Here is a 25,521-nt window from a genome sequence, read left to right on the forward strand (position 1 = left end):
GAGAGCAAGGGTATTCAATTAAGACATCAGGATCAAAGAACTCAAGTGGAGGCTACTTCTTGGGAGTAAGATGTGTATAGATTTAAAAACACAGTCTATGTTTAAGTTCTAAGGGTGCTATGTGATCTTAGGAATTACGTCATGCTACATCCCTTAAATAAAGATTCATAAGATTCATAAAGAAAGAAATAAAGATTCATAAGGCAAATTTCACAAGACGTTGGCATTAACCTCCCTGAGACTTGGTTTCCTGTTTCCTCATATGTAACATAAGAATGAAATGTACCTTTTTTATCTCACAGAGTTATTGCAATGATTGAGTCAGGTATGAAATTGCTTTGTGAACTGAACCTTAAATGTAGATTTTTTTCCCCACCCAAATCTTGCTTTTCTGCTTTTTGGTGTAGGATTCTGGATCTTATGCAAGGGCTTGAGTAGATGCAGGTCTGAGGCCTTCTCCTGAGATCAGACACCAGAGGGTCCTTCATTTGTGTTCAGATAGCAACCCAGCACTGAGATTTTCACCACAGGAGGTCAGCTCACCACCTGCCCTCTTGCTGGGGCGAGATGGAAGGGCATAGGTTGGGGAGTCAGACCCACTCAGCTGGAATCCTACCTCTACCTCTGTGGTGGGACCCTGCAAGTCATCTGCCTCTCTGAATTTCAGACTTATTCGTGAAATGGGGATACCATTATCTTCTGCACACAGTTGTGTCCCGGATCAGATGAAATAACCCCTTTTTCCCATAACCCAGAGTACGAGCCTTCGTGAAATCGAAAGAGTCGAGGGACACAGAACTGTCCAGTCCTCTGGATTTGTTCATCAGAGGCCGGTGGGCCTGGGCTGTCTTATTTTAGTCTCCCGCAGAAATATATCATTAAATTAAGATTTTGTTACCTAAATTAATTTTATGACCTAAATCTGATAAGAAAAACCTGTCGCCAGAGTGTTACACACTTTCCCTGCGTGGCCTCAGTTCTCACCCCTTGGCCTCCCTAGGACTGTGCTCTGTTTTTGACACGCGTCTGAAACAGACCTTGCTCCATAACGACTTAAGGAGAAATACATGAGACAAGAAAGAGGCTTCACACTCAAACCATTCTGTGGAAAACCAATGGTTAGCCTTTCCCTGCCCGTGCTCCTCCCCCTCAAAGATTCTATTCTCTGCCCGCTGACGCATCTCTTCATTTCCCTTTTCTCCAAAGTTTTTCTAAAATTTACCTCTCTGGACTCCAGCAGTTTGGTTCTTCCTTCTGTTTACACGTCTCATTCAGGAAAGAAAAGCTGCCACTGCCAGAACAACCCATAACCCATGACAAGAGGCAGGGAAATTATTGGGAAAAATAATGAGATTTTCTCTTTCCCTTGGCCTCGGCAGGCTTGTCTGACCTAGCGGGCTCTGGGCATTTCATGCTCTACAGCCCTCCCTGTGTGACTCTGAAAGGTGTAATCGGAACTAAACTTTCCTCGGCATCTTGGTATGAACCGTGGTCCGAGGAACAGATCTAGTAGGAGTGTTTCCAATTCTAATAGTTGTAATAGCACTAGTAGCCATGATGGTGATAAAAGCAGGGTAACAATTTATTTTTAAGTTTATTATCTTCAATTTATTTTAGTTGGCATCCAGTGATCTTATTTGGCATCAAAATCCAAATTGGGAGAAACCTGTCTTTTCTTGATAAGCCTCTGAGGCAGAAGGCAAGAGCCTACAGACTCAGTGTTGGCAGGAACTTCTGCAGTAGTAACGTGTAACTAGGGTGCCCTGTGTATGAAAATTCAGGAAACTGAGTTTTCTTTCCTCCTGTGATGACATAAGAAGGAAAAAGAGGAAAGGATGGAGATAGAAAAGAACTGGAAGAGGTGCGGTTAGCAAGAACTCTGTGGAGGCTGCCTGCCCGCTGAGGACTGACATGAATGTTAGGTGGTGTGACTCCCTCGGCATCGCATAAACCTTCTGTAAACATTCTACTACAAACACAGGCCTGCGTTCAGGGCGCTTTGAAGGAGGAGTTTAAGGTGAAGGGGCTGCTTCCTTAGTTTGGGAAAATGACAGATATGAAGGAATAGCCACAAAAAGAAAAGTTGGAACAAAATATTTTGGTAGAAACAAATATTTAGAAGAAAATCAGTACCAAAGAGAGCAGGAAAATTAAGCTCTCTGGGAATTTTGAGAACTCAGGAAGTGTTTTGGGCTTCCACATTATCAGCATTTTTAATCCATTGTATCCGGATTTTAAAGGAGAGACCCTAGTTGACATCTGGGTTACATTCCTCACAGCCTTTAATCCTTGGCCACCAGTATTATTATTCCCATTTCAAATTTTAGGAAACTGAAGCCCAGAGATATTAAATAACTTGGGAAAGTCCCCATGGCTACTAAGTGTCTGTCTATTAGGTAAGGAAAGGTGGTATTAAAAAGAGCTGGTGTGTAATGCTGAAGAGAAAAGGGAATAAGAAATTACTCAAAATAGATTTGATTTCAAATACTAATGCTGGACTCCTTGGGCAGGCCAAAAGAATGTGGCCTTTCCGACTCACAACAAAAGCACCCTCGGTCCCAACCCGGAACAGACTGTGTCTCTTGATCTCAGCATCCTGAGAACCTCCCCCTCTCTTGGGAGGACAATAGATGTTCAACATGGCTATTGAGTGATAAATTACATGGGCACGTTTAGTATGAAGAGAGGCCTAAGGTTTTCAATTAACTAATTAAACATCTACTAAAAATTTACTATTGCAAGGAATGGTACCAGAGGCTGTGGACACCCAGAGGCGGAGTCCCGCCCTGAAGGACCCAGCATCTGGAGGTGGCGGTTGCAGAGAAAAGATATCTACTGGATATCTACAAGATATCTACTACAAGCCGAGGCAGCGCGCACTAACTGTGCTGAGGGTGCAAGTTCAGAGATGCTGGTTTCGGGGGAGGGAGGGGCCACTTGGCAAAGGGCAGCAGAATTTACAGATAAATATAGATCCTGAGTGAGGTCTAATTAGGAAGCAGAAGGTGGGTTAAGTAGCTAAGACGAAGGTATGGAGTCAGAAACGACAGATAGGTTTTACAGGCTTAGCAGAGAACCAGCAGTGAAAAAGGCATAGAATAGCTTTAAACTCCAGACTAAAGCTTGTGAAGTTTATTCCACAGTTTCTGGGAAAACCTGAGCAATAGACGGACAGGATCACTATGAAATTCTGGGAAGATGAACTCGTCTGAGGGTTGGGAGCGGAGAGAAGCGGAAGCAGGGAGAAGAGTCAGTAACTGTAATTATTCAGGCAGGATGATCAGGGTGGGGCCAGGAAGATTCCAAGGTGAAACTTTTTTGAGGCTTTGGTGGCTGACTAGTTGGGTCGGGGGACAGGGAGGGGGGCTGCAAGGGTGTGTAACAAAGCATTCAGAAAGGAAAAACATAAAACAAACATTCTGGTTAAATATGGTTTATGCAAATGTTCTTTTTTTTCACAGATCTTGTAGGAAAGTCCCTCCTTTGTTATATTTCCTCAGCATGAACATATCTCCTTTATCCTTGTTACAGGACTGAGTCAAGGATATGATCAAAATGGGTTTGGATTCACGAAACAAGTGATGGAGACTGAGAACGGGAAAAGTCCTAAAACTGAGGGCTCTTAAAGATCTGAATTTCAATCAGTTCTGACGCCCTAAATGAAAGCAGTTTGAATTTAGTTTTAGAAATGCAATTCTGACAGAGACCCTGTTGCAGACTGGCCAAGCCTATCTCAATGTGCTAGGAAGCCTCCGAAAATGCCTGCCCCTTAGGCTCACCTTTGACTGTGTTGTCAGTTTCATGTGTATTTAGAGTTGACAGGCAGAAGGCACGTTTGATGGTGCACACGACTTGCACAATTGTGCTAATTACCTCTGGAGCACTCTATGATTGTTCTAGAGAAATCAGTATCTCTTTAAAAAGCACACACCCACAGGAGTAGTTTCTGAACTTTTCTGTTATGAGGAACACTTGCTAAAGTTAAAAAAAAATTGCAGGACAGTAGTTATTTTTACTATCTACTAATTGAGAAAATACAGATCTATACAAGGATAATAATAATAATAAAAAAAGACCTTGCCCAGCGGGAGTTAATACCCAGAGATTAGAAACTACTGCTTGTTCGTACACTTGGCAATATCTTTAAACAGCCCAACTTCACAAATATCAGGCTTTTCATCTTCTTCAGGCTGCACCTGCAATCCTCATGCAAAAACACCTAAGCTTGATTTCATGGACATATAGACAACACTTGACTAAACAATTAGCTAATTCTACTACACAGGGAACATGCATAGAAATAGATCATATACAACGATACAAAGCAAGTGTCAAGAAATTTCAAAGAACTAGAATCATGCAGATCAAAGTCTCTTCTATTTGCTTTAACTTGATAATAAAAAGATAAACTTTTAAAAATCCCAGTATGCTTAATAACTTTAAAATATTTAAGAAACTCATAAGTCAAAAAAATCACAAAGAAAACTTTGAATTTTCATAATTGAATGATGTTAAAAACACTTCATATCAGCAATTGTGGAGTGCAGCAAAAGAAATGTCAGGGAAAATGTATCATTTTAATGCTTGTATTATTAGAAAAGCAAAGAAGGCTAAAAATTAGACACCTAACTTAAGAAATTAGAGAAAAAAATGATAGAATAAACCCTAAAAAAGTAAAAAGAGAGAAATAATAAATTTAAGAGCAGAAATTAATATATAGAAACAAAGAACAAGAGGATCAAAAAGTAGACAAACTGATGAAGGAAAAAAGAAAAATGGTATAAATATGCAAAATAAGGAGAATAAAAAGGATATATCTAAAGATATTGCAGATTTTTTTAAATTAAAAAAACCTTAAGAACAATTTAGTGGAAATATATTTGGTAATTGTCAAAATAAACAAATTTGCTGAAAAAAATTTACTTACAAATTTACTCCTGAAGAAATAGAAAGCCTAAATGGTCTCCCATAATCGTTAAAGAATTTGAATCTGGAGTTAAAACTCTTCCCACGAAGAAAACATCAGGCTTAGATAATTTTACAGGTAAGTTCTACCAATTTTCAAAAAAAAAAAAAAAAAACTGAGCATATTTTTCCAAATGTATTTAACATTTTCTAGACATATTAAATGAAGGACTAGTCCCCAATTATTCTATGAAGTTAAAATGTCCTTGATTCAAAAACCAAAGACTTGCAAAAAAGAAAAGCTATAGTCCAATCTCCCTCATGAATACATGTGAAAAAAATCTTAAACGTAGCATTAGCAAACCAAATATAGCAGAAAATAAAAAATAGAACCTCATGCTCAATTCAGGTTTATTCCTGAAATATAAGGGTAGAATTTACACCAGAAAATCTCTAATCATAATTCATCATATTAATAGATTATAGGAGAAAAACCATATAATCATCTCAATATTGCAAAAAAAAAAATCCTAATTTTTAAAAATGAAAAGAAAAACTTCTAGTAAGCCAGAAGAGGGAATTTCTTTAACCAAAAAAGGCCAGCTAGCAACACTGCAACAAACATTATCCTTAATGATGAATTATTAGAAGCTGTGTCTCTTCAATCAGGAGTCATTCAATGATGCTGACCAAATGTGGTAGCCATGAAAATCACCACTCAGACCTCTCATAGAGGGAGCAGAGTTGACTGACAGCCCCAGCGGCTACCCCTCTGGATCCACCAGCACTTTCATGCCAAGGCTGCACATCCCTCAGGCTGCTCCCAGCCAATGACCGACGACATTTGTGATATAGCACAAGTCCATCACACGGGTGTGGGTCTCCTCTGACAGATGGCTTTGCACCCAGGATTCCCCACCGGCCTGGCTGAAACTCCCCCTGGGCTGTGCTGCAGTCTGAAATGCTTCCGACCCTTTCCTCCTTTCCTCTTTCCTTCCCCCTTTTCCTTTTATAGATGTCTTGCTTGTACCCCATTCTGAAGGCTCTCCCTCCCTACCTCTGTTTTGTTCCCTTTATCCTCTACAGGTGTTTCTCCCCAAACAGCTCTTGAATGTCTACCCGTCTAGGCGCCTGTTTCCTGGAGAACCTGACCTGACACATTATCATTTCTATTCCCCATTGCACTGTGTGCTGGAGGTCTGGCCAGGGAGTCTCTGATCTTTGACTTAGGTTCTCCACACCCTAGAGTAGTTGCCTTTCCTTGAACTCACTCTGTGCTTTTCCATTTCCAGATCTCTACTTGAGCTGTTGCCTCCACTGTCCCCCATCTGCATTTATTTAAATCTATCCCATCCTACAAGACCAGCTCATGAAAGGAGATTTCTCCTAAATCGCCAAATGGGAGCAATCTCTTCATCTATTGAACTCACCAGCACTCTGCGGGATTATGGTACTGATCATCACACATATTTATGTGTGTGAGTCTTCGACCTGATGATTAACTCCTGAAATATGGGCCGTGGCCAGATAATTAACTCTTGAAAACTGCTTGTGCTGTGCTCAATAAACGTTAGAATTAAATCAAGATCAAAACCTAGTCCATCTATTTATGCCTTGTAAATGAGAATAAAAACACAAGAATACAAAACGTTTTTACTTCGTCCCCCAGGCTTCCTTACAGGGATACCGGGAATAAACAACAGCGTGGATCCAAAGCCTGCACAGAGTTCTGGTGAACTGCAAGATCACGTCAGCTTTCCGTTTTCAGAAAGGGCCCTGCGTAGTTCTTCCCTGAAAAAATAGTTCCAACATGTAATTATGTAAACTTGTTTTCAGAAAATTCTTCTTTACCTCTAGCCTAAATTCCTCTTGCTGCAACCTCAGTATATTTTCTCTTCTTTGGGGGCACTGGTACAGAGAGATGCGATCGGCTGGCTCTTCCACAAAGAGAAAGCCGACATTCCAGTTATGATTAACCCAAGATCACTTATTTTTGCCAACACTTGAGTGCTTTTAAAACTTTTAACAGAATCTGGTGGTAGTCCTGAACTATTACCACTGGTAAGGGTTAAGGTTTGCATTTCTCCCCTGTGTGGTGCTTCTAGGCTGAGCCACTTCCTCAGAGCAGGAGAGAGATGGGGTGGGCCATCTGGAAAAAGTCCCTGAGGTTATAGGCCCTCACATCCCCTTCCTGCCCTATTGAAATGCAATGCCTGGGCTTTGCCAACACCTCCCCGGCCGAGACCTAGCCAGCTCCCAAGTTGGCCCCTTTGCATGCCAATAAATGACTACTCACCAGACACTTTGAGACGATGCCCGTAAGGAAGCCCCGGGGAAACCTGCGGGCTGGGGTCCTGGTCCAGGCACCGGCAGCAACAATGGCAGATGCAAACAAACGGGACTAGGCAACAGGGTGTGCTGGTATAAGTGAAGATAAGTTTAGCTTTCAGCTTTGTAACGCTGACAAGGAACATGGCAAGAAACTCACTTTTCCTCAGAAGCAACTTGTTATTGCCAAATATCCTGTTCATCTGATTGGAGATGAGGTTCTGTTTGTATTCTTTAACTCCATCCTGACTGGATACCAGCTGAACTGAATCCATCCCAGGATGCAGGAGGGAGATGGGGTGTGGAATGGAGTGGGTAGTCCTTAGCTCTGGAGCATCTAGTAGATGTTAAATGAATGATAAATGAGCGTATAGCACAAACACTGATGCTAACTGGTTTATTCAGAGAGTTTACCCTTCTCTCTCTTTCACTGTATTTGTTGGGTTTTACAGAGTAGTGAACTTGGAATTTAAAAAGCTTAAGCTTAAACCCGGGTCTCCAGTTTATAGCTGTGTCTCCTTTTCCATAACTTTGAAATGAGAATATCACCTGCAGAAAGTCTGTGCAGGTAATATTAACCCTCAGTTGCTCTCATGGACCCCAAATGCATACAGTCCTGAGAGACTCTGATGAAGGGCTGCTTTCGTAATTTTCGTGGCCCGCAAAGTGTACTGCGGATACCCTCAGGGCTCTACATGGCAGTATTCCAGGGGACATCATTACTTTGCACCCAACATGAATGGTGTCCCATTGGGTTGTGCTCTGGTTACTATAGTAATATTTGCACCAAAAATAGCTATTATTTATTAATAAATTAACAGAATTTTCTCAAATCCATATAACAACATTGCAGGAAGGAATTATTTCCATTTTATAGATGGGAAATCAGAGGCTCAGAAAAGTTCGATAAATTGTCCCTCCCTCCCCCTAAAAAAGTCAATAGTTAAGGATGAGGAAATAAGGTTTTGAAACCTTCCTGTTTTTAAAATTTGGGCTTTTCCCACTATTCTGTCAATATCAAATACCTTACCAGTAAATGCACGTTCCTTCATCCGTTTGACAGATATTTATTGAATACCATTAATAATAGTAAACAACTATCGAAGACAAGCTATGTACCAGGCCGAGGGGTACAATGTGGAACAAGACCAACCTTGTCTCTGCATGCAGAGAGGCTGGTGGAAAGGAAGACATTAGGGAAATGAGGCAATAGCTAATACATTTGAGCTTAATATATGACATTGTTCTACACATTTTACACACCTTCGTTTAATCCTCTCACCAACCCTGTGAGGTAGATATTATTTCTCTCTCTATTTTACAGAAGAAGAAGCTGAGGAACAAGAGTGACTCACTCAGGATTACACAGCTGGTCAATGGCAGTTCTGGGGTTAAAAGCCAGGGAGTCTGGCTTCAGAGTTTGTGCACTCCACTAGCAATACTAACAATAGTCGTGTAAATTGTTATTTCATGCTGAGGCTAACTGAGCTCGTCTTTATTGCTAATTACTGTTTGAACTTTTCTGAAGTATAAAATACACAAGAGAAAGGGTACGTGTCTAGAATGCACAGCTTTCACAAACTGAACACATCCAGGTAATCAGCACTCAGATCAAGAAACAGGTCCTTACCACACCCCAGAAGCTTCCCTTATCACCTCTTCCAGGCGTTAACTGCCACCTCCCCTCAGGGTAACCTCTCTCTTGATTTCTAACAGCACAGAGTGGCTCACCTGTTTTTGAACTTTATCTACAGAATCTTTCAGTATGTCCTCTTTTTTTGTCTGGCTTCTCTTACTCAGCATGTCATCTATGAGCCTTGCCGTGTTATTGTATATAGATTGTTCACCATCGTTGCTTCCTAGCAACCTGTCGTATGTGTAAACATTTTTGATCAGATATTCAATTTCAACACATAAAGTTAAAACTAGTTTATGCACTGATAACGCTTTCTTTTTCCAATTTCCTAGCCCCCCAAAATGGAGTTCCCTCAATGTTCGTCAAGGAAACTTTTCACTATAGAAAGGAAGATGTTGGATTCCCGTTAATTCTGGTTTGTTTAGATTTTTCCACAATGGGAGGTGTTAACAGGGGAAGTATAATGCCGCCTGGGAAAAGCATCCACAATTTACCTTCTCGTCTGCCCGGTCAGTGTAACTGACTTCCTGTGTAATTCCCTAGGTGCTTGGAGACAGGAAGACGCTGCTATCTCACTGCCCTGCTGTGGTGCCCAAACCGAGGCTGGGGCCGGGCCAAATTGTGACGTAGTCTAAACTGGCCTCTGGTGCCTCCTATTCTCCTTCCCACCATCCCCGGTCTCCTGTTGCTCAATTAGGAGCCTGCGATATGGCCTATTCTTCATCGTAGATATGCACCACCTAGAAGTGATTGAACTCAGTGGTTTGTAATTCTTTCTCCACCACTTATCCGCCCAGTTGAGATCTTCAAGATGGTATAAATAAAGTGATTTTCCTAGACCATGCCGTGACCCTTTGTATGTAATCATGCTTTATATCTGAGATACTTGGAGATTAAGTATTCCCTAAGAAGAGGAATATGAGTTGACCAACCTAGTAAGACATAAGGAACCATAGTGAGAATATGAATGTTCTACAGGCAATGGAAAGCAGTTTGTAGTTCTACTTTAAAGAGTAGGGTCTGGTAGTTCCGTCAGCCTTCTTCTGGAAGAGTGAGGTCAGTCATGCTCATGGGCATTGGAGTAGTCAAAATCTGGTGCTTCTTTCTGTTCCTCCCTTGACCTGGCACTTTCCTGGTCACATTTGGGACACTCAGCTTACCTCTCTCTTCAAAATATTTGTCATCTCTTCCCCTTTCTCAGTTAGGTAGTTCTTTAAGAAACTTGCCTTTTACAAAGTAGATGCTCAACGATGATAATATTGTAACGTCTACCTCTCCCGGGAAGGTTGGCATTTTAACAGAGAATCCTGAGTGACTAAATCCAAGAATTAAATGTTATTAATCTTCCTTTTACCCTCATTTTATGAATGAAGCGTAGAGTTCTAGTAAATTTCTCAAGGCCATACAGCTGGTAAGTGGCAGAATGGTAATTCAGTTAGAGCCAAATCCGTCTGACTCAAGAGCCAAGTTCTCAGTTATCACAACACAGAGACTCTTTTGTGTGGTGCATTTACTTTTCTACAGTAACAATTCTGCTTTTTACCGCTTACAGTCATCATTTTCTTTGCTGTATCACATATTTTATCGAGATTGTTGTTTCTCATACCTGTCCCTCATGCCACATCCTCTTTCATCTCTCTGAGCATAGCAAAGAGCTAGTTGTGTAAAATAGTTTTCGGATTTTTCAGATTCATGAGGTAAAACACTTTCTGGAGAAAGACTTTCCTCAGCTCATGGTTTGGTTCCTCTTTATTATGAGGCTTTTTTTCCCCTTAGTATTTAGTCTTCATGATTTTGACTTTTTGATGCTCATTGTCATTCACAAATCTGAAAAGATGGTTTTAAGCCCCTGAGTTAAATTACTTACCGAAGCTGACAAGGACAAGGTAGCAGGCCATATGGAGTGGCAGCCTGGACTCTCGCCAGGTGGGCCGCCAGGGTTTCATTAGGTAGGACGAGGCATCGAGGTCTCCAGTCCCATTTCTGAGGTATGGATGTGCATAGGTGTTCCCTCCACAGCGCACCTGGTTACCAAGGTTAGGAACTCAGACGAGAAAGCCAGACAAAGTCTTACTCAGTTGTGGATGGGGTAGAGCCTTTTTGTCATTATTATTCTAGTTACTGAAAAAAAAAATAGTAATGGCATTGGAGACATGGAGGTTGCTGACATTTTCACTTATTCCACAGTCTTCCCAGAAATCCTGCAGCCTGAATCTTCAATTAAGGAATTTTTTGGAAACTGAGACAGCCCAGGGAAGAGAGCTTCTAGAGGAGAAGCATCCCTGAAATCACATCTCAGCTGCTGCAGACTTTGCCTCAACACAGAGCCCAGTGGTGCCGGCATCCATGAACACCCAGCATGCACTTCACTGCTGCTGCAGCTCTCGACTGGTGCAGATTTTTGTCCGTATAGACTTTGTGGGTGTTTCAGAAGCATTTGTGGCTCCGCAGAGGTACCCAGAGGAGCCTGTGCACACAGAGGTACACAGGCTGAGCTTTGTTCAAATGGGGCCTTGGAAACCTGCCTGGTGACATGGGAAGAACACAGGCTTTGAAGTCAGACTTTGCAGACTTGGATTTAAGAAGTGGCTCTCGTATTTACTATCTCTGTAGTCCTGGACAAGGCAACTAACTTATTTAAACTTCAGTTTTATCACTTGTAAAATGTCAGTCACACAGCCTATAATCAATGTGTCATACTAGTAGTAACTGATTTTGTCAGTTTCTCTCACAAGACTAAGGTCCCTAAGGGTTAGAACTTCAGGTCTTGCTCATTGCTCTACCCTATCACCCCTAGTGCGGTGGGTGTCTGGCTAGGACAGGGTGCTCAACAGACACTTATTGAGTTAATAAGAAGGTCTATTATAATCAAAAAAACCTACTGAGATTTTTATTAGAATTGCATTAAATCTACAGAAAATTTTAGGAGTATATACATTTTTATGATTCATAAATATATCTTTATGTTTTCTGCAATGTTTTCTATGAAGTTTCATACTTCTTTGCTGTAAAAGCATTGCACATCTTTTGTTAGATTTTTCCCCCAGTATCTGAAATTTTTATAATATTATAAAAGCCTTTTTATAAAAATATCACATTTTCTAATTTTTTGTGTAGATGCTTAGAATTGCAACTTAACTTTGTATATTTTTTCTTTATTGAGTCACATTTTTAAGTTTTTTATCAGTTCTAATAGTTTATCTGTAGATTCACTGAGGTTTTCTACTCTGACAATCATATTGTTTGCAAATAATTTTATTTCTTACTGTCCAATCTTTTTTTTGTTTTATTCCTTACTGCCTTGTCTAAGAAGACCCCTAGTAGAGTGTTGAACAGAAGTAGAAATAGCGAGCCCCTGTCTTGTTATTGATCTTAAAGGGAATGTTTACAGTATGTCACCATTAAGTATAATGCTTATTATGGATTTTCTTTCTAGACACCATTTACGATGTCATGGAAATTCCCTAACATTCTAATTTTTTTAAATGAATGGATGTTGAATTTATTTGAACTTTTTTTGTGTATTGAGATTACATTTTTTTCTTCTTTAATCTGTTAATATGGAGAATTATACAACTGATTTTCTAATGTCAAACCAAGTTTGAATTCCTGGGATAAATCCCAATTGGTCATGGTTCATTATGCAACTTTTTCACTGTTTATATAGGTCACACAGGGAAAATTAAACTCAGAGAAGTTGAGCCACTTGCCCAAGGCCACACAGCACAAGCACTTGAAAAAGCAGATTATTGAAACCATGAAGTTCAGACTAGAAAAAATGGATTCAGCCTAAAAAGTGTTTAGAGATTACCAGCAGACCACTTCATTCAGAAAGAAACTTCTGCCCCTTGGGTAACACACCTAGAACTAAACTCACCTTGCAACACTGCTCCCTGGGACCCCAAGGTTCCGTTTAGGTCATGCGGGGTCCCCACTGCCTCTGCAGTAAAGCCTCGGGGGGCTATTAAACTTCTGGGGAAGACAGTTCCCTCTCATCAAGAGCCAGCATCATGGAATTACCTGAGGATCGAAAAAGTCAGACCCGACTACTTCCGGCTAAATGACTTCATGAAGCTGCTGTTTTTCCATTTCTTTATTATATTATATCCTATTGTTCACTATCACAGTTGGAGTATAAATGTACTTCATTCAATGACCCAATTTGATAACCAAAATATTTGGACGCTGAGTGTTGTTGCAAAGTACAGACGGAGTTTTCTACTACTCAGGCTCATGTGTTTACCAGAATTCCCTTCTTTGAATTTCACGGGTTTTTAGCAATGTGGTCTCAGTGCACAGAGTAATAAACAACCTAACTTTCTAAAAAAAAATGCTGACTGACCAACCCTGCTGAAGGCAGGCGAGCAGAAGCCAAATGACTGCAGAGGCAGAAGCCACAAAACACAGGAGCAGTCCCCGTCCGGGTCTCAGACACCCAGCTTTTCACTGATTTTTCACCTCTGTTGAGCCTGCCACCTTTCATGCCTCACTGCTAGTCACCACACAAAGTCCTCAAGCTCGTGAAGTGGCCGGAGGTGATATCTAAGACATCTTTATGCAGCGTCCTCGTTTTCTGTGTTACCTCTCAAAACATTACACGTTGGGTAAGCTCCATAGTAGTTGACATCATAAAAATGAGAAAAATGAGATTTTTGTTATTGTTGTCTCCCCGTTTGGCCAAGTTTCTTAAAGTTGACAAAGCTGAGTGTTGGAGCAGGAGCTGGGGAATGGCACTCTCATACGCTATAGGTGAGAGTGCAAATTTATAGTTTGATCCGGAGGATAATGAAGGAATATCTGTCTGTATTTTAAGTGCACACACACTTTGGCCTAATAAATCCACTTCTAATAATTTTCCCAGAGAAATTATAGGACAAATATAGGCATAGATGAACATCCTACAATGTTTTATAGTGTTCTTTGTGATAGCAAGAAATTATGAATAGCAAGGTTGTCACCAATATGGGATATCTGAAGTAAGTTAAGAAGCGTTATACATGGAATACCTTACAGCCGTTATAAAGGCTGATGTCACCTGTATTTATTAATACGAAAAAATGTCCTTAATATATGGTTTAGTTTTAAAAACTAAAATACAAAAATAAAACTTGAATCTATTTTTGTTGAAAATTTATTTGTGAATACACGAATTAAAAAATCCTGAAAGCCTACCAGGTTAACAGGGGGCGCCTTTGGGTGGGGTGATACGATGGATGACTTTCACTTCTTCTTTTTGCCTTTCATTCTGTATGGTACGGATCTTTTAAAAGAGAATGTATTTCTCACATTTTCATTTTAGCAAAAGACTACTTTTTTGTGGAAATTTGTTTTTATTAATTACATTGACAGATGAGCTACACAATTTTAGTTTTACTATAATAACAAAGAGTGAAAAAACAAACACTTGCTACAGAAAGAGAAGAACAGTTCAACAGTGTAACGGTCTAAGTACAAACAAGTCACCTGAATTAAAATCTCAAATGACGCATTTTCCCGTTTCTTCATTGTTAAAAGGAAGGCGAATGCCCAAGAGGCTATTCTATTTGTTGCTAAGACAATTCCCTTTTATCAGGAGCCAGGATCACAGAATTATTTGAGGATTAAAAATTTGGACTTGATTTGATTACTTCCAGCTAAGCGACTTTATGCAGCTCCTACTTTTCCGATTCTTTATTTTATTATAACCTACTGTTTAACGCCACAGCTGGAGTTTATGCGTATTTCAATAAACCACTCATTTTGATAACCAAGATATTTATAAGAAAAGAAAGCAATTTTTAAGCATAAATGTCAATTTGGAAACATAGTTCAAAATGACCTGTCTACTTGTAGGACTCACTCAGGGGCCCTCAGACCAGTGGGAGGTGCGATTAAAGTTGTCCTTGTTCCATTCATGCCCGGGAATCTGCATTCTCTGTGTAAGACCCCACTTGGTCAGACTGCAAGTGAGCTCTTCTTAGTCCCAACTTCAGGCTGAGATACTGCACAGAAAGCCATTTCAAAAATTACCTCTCCAAATCTATCTGAAAAAAATCTAGTATTTCCTCAATTCTGTCATATTTTTGTTCAAATGACAAGTTATGTACTGGGTAAGCGTGTGGTGGGAGAGGACATGGGTTCATGCCTCTGAATGCAAGGAGCTATGGGCTAACAGGACGGTGGAGACGGTGCCAGCCCTGCTAGGGCTGTGGAGAAGCAGTGATTGTTATAGATAGAGAAAACAGCCCTGCTCTGAATGGATGGCTTACTGAGAGAGAAAATGTCTCAGATGCAGGGAATCTGATGTGACTTGAATTGATTTTTAGAGGGTATACCAAGATGCAGAGGATATAAACATGACTAAGACCTGTTCCTGCGTTGGAGAAACTGACAGTCCACTGAGTGAGGTAGGGGCCCAGGCCCAACCAGCAGAGACAATGGTTATGGGCACACAGGGTGCTTGGCGACCAGAGGGAAGGCCACAGCCTTGCTCTCCTAACAGGCCCTGTAACTGCCTACACACGCCTTTGCCCATGTGCCCGTCTCATGGAGGCCCACAAAATACAGTTCCTCTTTCACATAGCAGTCTTTCAAGTACTTGAAGAGCAACTCCCCCCGCCCCCCGCCACCACCCCAACCCTCAATCCTTGGCTAAGTTTTCCTTTCCGAATGAAGTAGATGATGTTTGCCTTTTCTGGCATTCATCCAGCCCCTGCTGGACTGTAAGCCAGGTTGTCCAAGAAAGATGATGGGCTCCTTTCTCGCATTCCAGCCCATCCACCCACTGTCCCTTGGCCTCCTCTCCCTTTCAAAGCCTCTCCTTTGGCCTTGATGTTATCTGTGGCCTCTGGGTTTTGACTCTCAGACATCCTTAAGGATTTGGGTTTGGACCCGCCCATCTGACTCTTTACTCCCAGGGCCTCCCTCATTCAGTTCCTATGGACTCAACTCTAAGCTTAAACTGGCTCAGCCCCCACCCTTTAATAGGATTCAGACCCTTCCCACCAGTACAAGGCAAGGGTCTCAAAGGAGGTCATACATTTTTGAGTCTGAGTTTAGGAACCTATATTAGGGGCAAATATTAAAGAAAAAGGAAAACTTTCTATATTTACCAGACTCATAAGAGATTCATTACTCTTAAAATAGTACTCTTTTATTTTTATTTTTTTTAAAGGTATGTGCAATGTATGTGTGTGTGTGTGTGTGTGTGTGTGTGTGTGTATGGGGAGGAAATGTAGGATGCATTTGTCCCCTGGAATTCCTCTCTGCTTAATCTTAATTGAAGTTGTTCAATTTCTAAAACCCAATAAATATTAGCATTCTAAGAAATAATTGCATTGGCTGTCTGAGAACATTCACAGCTGTATGGGAAGCCAATAGAGGCTGATCTCCCCTAGACCTGTGGTGTTGGAGCAGAAAGCACAAGATGTATGTCCCGCCCTGCATCCTTGGTGCTTGACTAGCTCGATGTCTCCGTGAATGCTGGTCACCGTCACTATCTGTACGAGCACGCACCATCTCCTCTGGTTAGTTCCCCTTTCTTTGCAGCTGGCCTATATCTTCAGCTACATTGAGAGCTCTTAGAGGCAGCTTTCAATGGAGACTCAGTAAACTGAGTTGCATATCTTTGTGAAGTCCCAAGTCCTAGAACATTGGCCTCCCTATAACAGACGCTGGCCTGAGAGGTCTTATTGCATCAATTGCTTAATTCTCAATTAAAAAAGAAGTTTAATTAACTAGAGAAGCACTTTTCTGAACCACAGGAGGTGTCTCTAAATGCTGAGTTAGTATTTTAAATTCTATATCTGGCTGTCTTGCCTCAAGAACACCGTAAGGGAAACAAACCTAGAGAACGTGTCAGGTTTTTATTGGTCTCAAATGATAGTAATAGTTTGGATCATCAAATGAGCTCTACTGGATAAAATATTTTAATGAAAAAAATGTTACGTATGTTTCTATAAGTTCTATATCTATTTGCAAATTGTCCCTAAAGAAATGAGTGGCTGCAGAGAGCAGCCACAATTGCCATTAGAAGTAACATCCCCTTGCACATATCAAAAGAAAATAAATTGTGTTCTGCCAATATTAGCAGCAGAACAAGTCAACTAGGAAGGTTGCAGGAAAATTTTATAGGAACTCTGAACTACATGATCTTAGTCTGGATGATGGATGAGGACTCAGAAATCAGCCTTTAATACTTCCCACTCAACCTTGTCTTTTTTCCTCTGAATTGGGCATTTTCATATTTGCCTCACATTTCAAGACAAAACATACATTCCCCAGCAAACTGACCAAAACTTCCCTTAGTGAACAAGGCAATTTTAACGCAAACAGACTCAATAAAAGAGCACCTGAGATGTGACAGCCACGTCCTGACATGGATATGAGAAGTAGGTTGAGTTAGTTTCCCTGTTGATTCGACTTTAATTACCAGAGCTTTTGAGCATAGAATACCCACCAGAAAACCAAGAGAACAGGGTCAGAAGGACCTCTTCTTCTCTTTCCAGAAAGGATTTTTTAATGAAAAAACCCAGATTTTAGTGCAACGTTGTTTCAGCTGGACTTGAATTTGAATCCCATTTTTTCCATAATCAGCTCTGTCATCTTAAGCAGGGCGTTTAACCCTCCAAGCCTCAATTTCCTTTTCAATAAAATGTATAATAAACTCTGAGTAGATGGATGAGCTGGGCAGATAGAGTCTACCTCATAAAGCTGCTGCAAGAATTAAATGAGACATAGCTGTTAAAATGCTTAGCACATGGTCTGGCCCAAGAGTAAGTGCTTAGTAACGGTAGCTCATAGACATCGTATCTCTGCTTCACTTCCTCATTGCCTTTGAAAAAGTCTACTCATGGTATTCATTTATAGACAGATCACCCATTTAACTGTGTTTATAGTGTTCCAGTGTAGGTCATAACCCTTCTGTGGTTATCACAGCCTTCTGATAATCAAGAGGCCCCAGACACAATATGCTTTTGGAAGGGTAAAAATACTTATAATGTGAAAAACCACTTCCTAATTCATCTGCTGAGTTTAGACTATTTTCTGTGTGTGCATGTCCAACCGCTGAGCTTGCACAAAAGAATCTGACTTATCCACTGAGCTGAAGGGTTATCTCCTCTCAGCACCCTTTCCGACCACCTCTCCACTGCCACCATCAGACTGAGTTAGCTGTCCTCTTGTGGGGCCCGCACAAGAATGTGTGTATATGCTCCTCCTCCATATTGTTCATAACTATCTGTTTCTCTGCCCATCTCTCCACTGATCTTTGAGCTTCTTCAGGACAGGGACTGTGTTTTATTCATCTCTGTGTCTGCAGAGCATAGCTTAGATCTTAGCACAGAGCAGGCCCTCACAAAAATGTGGAGGATGAATAAATGAACTCCTGGATGGGGCTAAGAGGGCATAAATATGGTGATGTGGAGCTTCTCCTGAGAATCCGATCTCTATTTAAGGTTGTTTGAGTGGATGGTTTTGTGAAAGTTCATGTTTGCTGCTTGAGATCTTTGCCAAGATGATTCATTTCTTTGCCTTTCCTTCCCTTTCAAAAACTGGAGAGCAAAGATAGAGAAAAGAAGTACTGAGCAGAATACCACAGACCATTTAAATAGAATTGCAGCAGAAGTGTTAGAAGTTCATGAACCTTGTGTAAGATATCTTCCTAAAGCTGCATGGGGAGAGCTGACATCTTTGTCCATGATAGTGTCAGCCATCAGGGGAGGGACAGACACTCGGGAGTTTTTTTCATTGTAACTAGAGCAGAAATATATTTTAAAATATCAGAAAGGTTTATGATATATTATCAAATAAAAAGCATTGTACTAAATGTACCTGAATGTACAAATTGATCCCAGTTCTATTGGTGACAGTATTATGGGTGGTTCTTTCACTTCTCCGTACTTACCTGAATTTTCTTTTATTTTTGCAATTAACATGTATTATAGTAATGATAAGAGAAAAAAAAGCTATATTTTCTCTTTTTTAAATTCTAACTTGTCAGCCTACAGCTTATTGTGTAGAAAGTTCCCTAATCTTCTCTGAGTAGAGGGACCGGCTGTGCAGGTGGGACTTCCCTGGGGAATTAACTGCCTCCTCTTTGACCCCATGACAGATGGTGTGCATGAAGATACATCCTCAACACGGCCTGTGAGACTTGGCGTGGCCTGGGTGCCCCCTACCTCTTCAGCCTCCTTTACCAGCCTCCAGCCACTGTGGAGGCTCCCACGCTACTCCGAGCCTTGACTGGCCTAGAATGGACTCCCTACCCAGTGTGGTCATGCTTATTCAATTTTTTTTTAATTGAAACATAGTTGACATACATACATATTAATTTCAGGTGTGCAACATAGTAATTCGACATTTATATACATTACAGAATGATCACCACAGCAAGTCTAGTAACAATCTGTCACCATGTGACATTATTACGTATTATTGACTATATTCTCCTTTCTGTATATTACATCCTCGTGACTCACGTATTTCATAAGTGAAAGTTTGTACTCCTTATTCAAATTAAGACCTCAGCTCTAAAGTCACTCTCTCTGGGGAGCCTTCATCAGGCCAAGTTCCATCAGACTCTCATTGCACCACATTTTTTTCCCCCTGCATTTATTTGTGTGATTTTTACTTAGTATCTCATGCCCCCCCACCACCCCAAAAGACAACAACCATGCGCTCCACAAGGGTTTTGTTCATCATTGACCCCTAGTGCTAGCGCACTGCCTGGAGCCTGGAGGGACTTAACCATTTCTTGTGTGTGTGACTGCACTGCTGTAATAAGATAGATAGAATCCAGAGAGGACGATGGGAGGGAGAACTTTCGTTGTGTCTACCCAGAGTCATCAATCTAATTAACGAATCAACAAGTTTTTGTTGAGTGTCTATTTGCCTTCTGCTAGATACTCAAGGAGAAGCAAGACTAATGTAAGAAAGTGACAAATTGAAACGTCAAGCAATAGGATATATTGGAGTACATGAGGAAGCCATTTGGTGTCAACCTAATTCGGCCTGACTTTGTTTTTTCCAAAAGGGCCTGACTGTGGCTGTTGAGCACGCATTGTATATCTGCTTTAAGCATTTCCTATGGCAAGAACAAATGCCCTTAAGATAAAGGTGCAACTCCCCCCCCCCACGTTGGCATTTCCTCAGGGATAAGCATCTTTCCTTAGGCTAGGAACTGATTGCTGCACTCACCTGTGACCACCCAGCTCACCTGTGACCACCCAGCTCGAGACAACAGACCTGCCACCCTGCTGTGTTCACCGAGACAGCAGAGCTACCTGCTGTGTCCATCAATCGCTGTGCCTGCAGAACAGTCTCGCGACTATTGTAAAAGGGACATTTCAATCATATGTGAAACACCCTGTTTGGGGGTATATAACCACTCTGTGCACCCCACTTCTTTGGTGTCCTTTCTTCCTTGGGGAAGAAAGTCCCCAGCCCATGGTCCTCAGATTTTAGCTCAGAATAAACTCACCCAAATTTTCATTTATAGATTGGTTATGGATTATTTTTGTCGACAAAAGGGTCCCTGCCCTCTGAGAATTTAGAGTATAATATGAAGAGATGAGAAAACGTATATGAGACAGATAAATAACACTACTAATTAAATTATACTGGAATTATATAATATTTTTGATGGCCACATAATTAGAAACAACACAAATGTTCTACATAGACTATATTCATGAGAGCAAGTGGTATTCAGCCTGAACAGCTTTGAAACAAAGTCAATTGATATTTTCCTCCCATTCCTATTCCTAGGACTCCTTTTCTCCTTCCCTCATACTCCCTAAAATTTAACATTATCCAGCTTAAAACACATTATTAACAAGCGCCTATAGTCTACATAGGACCTTCCCTCAGACCCATCTGAGAAATTAAAAAAAAAAAAAAATGAGGCAATGCCAAAAAGGGGCTGGAGAGTGAAATAAGATCAGAAGGCAGTGGAGGTAACTCTTATAAAAATAATAGCTAGCCTCTCAGCACACTTACAGGGTGCCAGCTATTGTTCTAAGCACTTCACATGTAAACCCGCTTAATGTCCTAACACTTCTATGCAGTGACAATTGGTGACTATCATCCTTACTTACTAATATGGCTGAGGGCACTAAGTCACAAGGAGGGTAGTCACTTGCCCAGGTCACACAGCCAGTAGGTGGTGGAGCCAGGCAGTCTGGCTCCAGGGCTGGGCTGAAACCGTGGCATCATGCTGCCTCCGAGCTCCCCATTCTTTCCTCTTTGTCAACATCTCTTGTTCCCTTCCTATTGTTCCCCTATGACCACCTCCTTCACCAGGCTTTCTATTTCTACTCTGTAATTAGCTGTTCCTCTTGCTCCTAAATGCCTAAGTGCAAATGCAGCCCCAAGCTCCTTAAATCATCTTTACCTTTAGACTTCCTTCCAGATCTTTCCAATTGATTAATTTTTAATCTATCCATGAGATGCCTACTTACAGGCTGTGACAATCATAGAGTGAACGAAGAATAGCACCCAGCACCACACAACGAGAATTCCAAGAGGATAAATTGGAGTTACGGTTTTCTTATGACACTACGTACTTGATTTACTGTCTGAAATCTGAAAAGTAACAACAGTAGCTTACATTTGTTGAGCGCCAGCTGTGCGCCAGATATGGTTCCAAGCACTCTCCACATACTAACTCCTTTGATCATACAACAACCCTGTAAGGTAGGTTCTGTTATTATCATTCTGTTTCACAGTTGAAAAAAACAGAGGCATAGAAAGTTCAAGTAACGTGCCTAATGGAAAGCCACACATGGAACCAAGATGGGTCTCAGGTAGCTTAATCAGAGCTCGAGTCAGTGCCACACAGCCTTTGACTCCCACACACTAAGCCTTCCATCTTTATGATATGAGAAACAGAAGTTCTTTTCTAATTATGACCCATGACTATTGTATATTTCATTTCAAAACTGTTTCCAACAATCACTCCCAATCGCCAGAAAACCCTCAGTGGCTTTTCCCTTTCCTACCTTATTATGTTTCATTACTATTTTTGCTCCTTTCCCTTAGAAGCCTGCTGGAATAGTAAATATTCACTGAGATTTTCCAATAACTGGAAAATTTACTATAGGATATTGTGATTAAGACAAAGTATGTTTTCTAAATACATGATGTTACATTGGGACTCACCTCATAATCAACGGAAACCTGACCCCTAGGGGTGTGGGGACTGTTCCTGCACTGCTCAGCCTGGACGTCCAGGAATGACTCATGCTTGCCCCTGCTCCAGCCATCTTCCATGGAAGTGGGTGACCCCTGTGCCCTCCGTGACTGGTGTTTCTAAGCTGCCAGCAGGGCTCCCGTCCTATCAACGTTCTAAGCTCGGGGGAAGGGCTGTGGTGAATTTCTGGAAAGCGAATAGGAAGTTGCTTTTCTAAACAGACTGACACTGAGGGGAGGCAGCAAAACTATAAGAAGTCTGTCTTGGACAGACGGCAGAAAGCCAACCGAGTTGCAAAGGAGATGGTAAGTTCATTTCTCTTTCTTATGGGAAGGGGATGAGCTGAAGTGATTTGGGGCTGAGATAGGCAGGCAAAGGTTCAGAAAGTGAGAAATAGCAGCAGCCATGGAGCTTTACGTTGACTAGCCCTTTGGAGTATACATTTCAAAACCTGCTGTCCACTTTGACCCTCCTCATATCCTTGTGAGTGGAGGTTGTAATTCCCATTTTACAGGTGAAGCTGCTGTGCCTTACAGAGGCTGGGTGCTTTACCGAAGGCCGCATTCAATGTTGTCTGCATCTGGACTCCTGTCCTCTGGCTCCACAGATGCTGTTTTTCCTATCAGGGCTTTTGGAGTAGATCTTGGTAAACCCTCCACACTCTTCTTCAGGACTGCTCTTCTCTCTGGGTTGAATGCAAGGCTGAGCAAATGCCCTGGGTCAAGCCTATGGTTGAATGGTTTCTCATCCCCAGCGCTGCTAACTCTGTCTCTGAGCCCTACAAGTCTGCTGAGACTGATGTGGAGCATCTACACGGTTCCCATTTCTGCCTTAAGTCTCAATCCTGTTAGTGACTCAGTTTCCTCATCTGTAAAATGGAGATAATAATAGTATTCTATTTTGTAGTGTCATTGTGAAGATTAAATAAGATTACACCAAAAGGTATTTAGATCTGAGGCTGGCACATAGTAACTGATTCATAAATGTTAGCTATTCTTGTTATGAGAAAGAGAAAATTCTTGGGCTTTAGTGGAGTTTGGGATCCGGGGAAGATCCAAGGAAAAAGGCATTCTTGAGCTCATTAACATTATCCTAGATAAGACATACATGGTTTTACCTCCAACTTACCAAGAGTATCTCACACAGTTCCAGGCTCCAAAATCCTGCAGTCTGTGGCTAGAGAAGAGCCAGACTGTCTCTGGTTTAGAGCCCCTTTCTGTGGGATTCCAGGAGAAAGTAGCACTTAAACTTGATTTATCCCACCTCTTTACTTTACTGTAGTCCACTTTTCAAACGCCATGAAAATGAGGTAAGGCCCAAATCACTTCAGCTCATCCACTATAATGAGGACATTCTGTGTTGGGGAGAAGAGAGCTAAGAGGACGATGAAGAGAAGAGGAAGGAGTCTGCGTCTGTCCTAAGTCTGAACCCCAATGACATAAGAATGTAGATGACTTTGTCTCCTGTTTTGCACATCATATTTCTTCTGAATTGCTCAACTTAAATGAATGAGCAGTTATTCTCCCTTCCTTCTATTCTCTTTGGGATCCTCCCTTATTTCAGAGGTCTGTCAACATATCGGATCATAGAGTTCTTTGAGATTCTGATGAAAGTTACAAGCTCTCTTCCTAGATGAAAACACAAACATCCACATAAACACCAAGCTTTGGGACAACTGCAGGGGTTCCCAGACCTCCACACGGGTCCCAGGTTAAGAACTCCACCCTATCACCTCCTATGCTTTATGCTTAGAAGCTCCTCAGTTGGCATCCTGAAATTAGACTGGAACTCTGCATTGAAGTGCTAAGAACTCCAGCCCTGAAATTGTTTTAAATATTCCAAAGACAAGATCTCCTCTTTTGCTCTTGAACACATTTAACCTTTGGGATTCAGGAATCTCAAACTCTGTATATAATTTGGCTTCAAGTTCAGAGAGTGGCTTCAATTAACCTCTAGGACCTGAGGGAAGAGGTTAAGGTTTATCTGGTGGGGTGTTTTCAATCAGATAGCTCTCAGACAAGGGCTCCAGGTTTGGGACTTAAAGTTAAATTATGCCAATATTCATCAGAGCTTTGGGGGCTAAGGAGCAGGTCTGGATTCGCTTCCACTTATACCTTTTAACCATCGTAGGTCTGTGGCTTCTAGTTCTTGCTCTTTCTTCCATTACCTGATTTTCAAAATGCAACTAAATGAATCCCACTCTCTTGGGCTGGCCACCAGCTCTTAGAATGTGCAGCTTCAGAATTCTGTAAATGGAAGCTTATTATTAATCAAGAACTCAAAAATCAAAATGACTTACCACAGAACAGATGGAACTGAAGAAAGACCCTGGACCTAACCCTAGAGAGTAGAAACATGGTGGTTTCATAAATGACATTCATTATATTGTCTTCTAGGTGTCTAACTTCTCTGTTTGAAAAGCAAAACAGAAATTTTATAAAGTTAAACACAAAACTAACCCTTGATATTTGTAGGAATATAGCTCTGCCATTGTCCAAAAGACTAAAAATTTTAGGTATGCTACTTTATTTTTAATGCTAATATTTCACTCAAAATAATGGCAATCAGTAGTCTGCTTTACATATATGCTTTGATTCTTAGAGTTGATGTCCTGGGCTCCTACTTGCCTTTAGTTCTAATTTGCTTTTTGGATTAGAGACCTCGTTTTTCACTGTGTTTCACTTTCTACTTTTAAGTTGGAGCTACTAATATTTGTGCTATGCCACCACACAGAAACGTAAGGGAAATTGTCAGTTGTAATGCATTGTAAAATCTGGACTTTGCCACCAACAAGTTGTGTGGTTCGCTTCCTCAACGACCCTCACATCAACCTCCCTCCTTTGCCTTCTCATTGACCCCAGCCCAAGCCAAGCTCTCCTTAATTCCCACTGGGACTATCACAGTAGCCTCCTGCAGCTCAGCCACCCTGCTTCTAATTCATCCAAAAAACATTCTTAGATGCACCTGTTCAGGATGATTCTCTGTTCGGAACCCTGGAAATTGGATCCCTTCTACCGACTGTCGTTTCAGACCCACAAGATCTGGCCCCAACCTATCTTTTCAATTAAGCTCTAGGACCTCCCAATTTCCAACATCAATCAGACCACATCACTACCTCTCTTAAAAATTCCTCTGCCCTACTCACTTAGAATAAAACCTCCTCCCCTTGTTTTCGCTTCCAAATCCCAGAGTGATCTGTCACCAGATCTTCATTTCATGCTCTTCTTCCCCTTGCTCATTCTATTCCAGCCACACTGATGTCTTCATGTTCTCTGAACTCTCCACACTTCACTTCCACCTTAAAGACTTTGCATTAGCCTTTTCTTCTCTCTTTAACGCTCTTCTTCCTGCTTCTCATGATATGGTTTCTTCTCGTCATTCTGCTCTTAACTTCAATGTCACCTCTTTGAGAGATCTGCCCTGACCTCTCTGTCTTATATAACCAACCAGTCATTCTATCACATGACCCCATTGAATTCTCTAC

At 41.2% G+C, this 25,521-nt stretch overlaps 1 protein-coding gene and 1 long non-coding RNA gene across 6 annotated transcripts in view; one reads left to right on the top strand and one right to left on the bottom strand.

The window, feature by feature from the left end:
• Positions 1-5,300: 5,300 nt before the first annotated feature.
• Positions 5,301-23,665, bottom strand: LOC139042095 (uncharacterized). Of its 3 annotated transcripts, XR_011498333.1 has the most exons (5): positions 23,166-23,665; positions 10,737-10,990; positions 8,965-9,100; positions 7,202-7,570; positions 5,301-6,696 (listed from the first exon to the last, which is right to left on the bottom strand). It is a non-coding gene; the product is annotated as an uncharacterized lncRNA (long non-coding RNA). The 3 variants fall into 3 exon arrangements; XR_011498334.1 differs by lacking the exons at positions 8,965-9,100; positions 10,737-10,990 and having other exon boundaries at positions 23,166-23,392; XR_011498335.1 differs by lacking the exons at positions 8,965-9,100; positions 23,166-23,665.
• The window catches only part of SELP (selectin P), a 46,527-nt gene continuing 43,062 nt past the window's right edge, over positions 22,057-25,521 (top strand). For 2 of the 3 annotated variants that reach the window (XM_070498006.1, XM_014845148.3), the window contains exon 1: positions 22,179-22,342. In XM_070498006.1, coding sequence (XP_070354107.1) covers positions 22,340-22,342 — 3 coding nt within the window. In that variant the 5' untranslated portion in view covers positions 22,179-22,339. Of the gene's footprint in view, positions 22,343-25,521 lie in introns of all 3 variants that reach the window. The other variant, XM_014845147.3, reaches the window with a different exon arrangement.

This window comes from Equus asinus, chromosome 25, assembly GCF_041296235.1.
Source record: "Equus asinus isolate D_3611 breed Donkey chromosome 25, EquAss-T2T_v2, whole genome shotgun sequence".
Taxonomy (NCBI): Eukaryota; Metazoa; Chordata; class Mammalia; order Perissodactyla; family Equidae; genus Equus; species Equus asinus.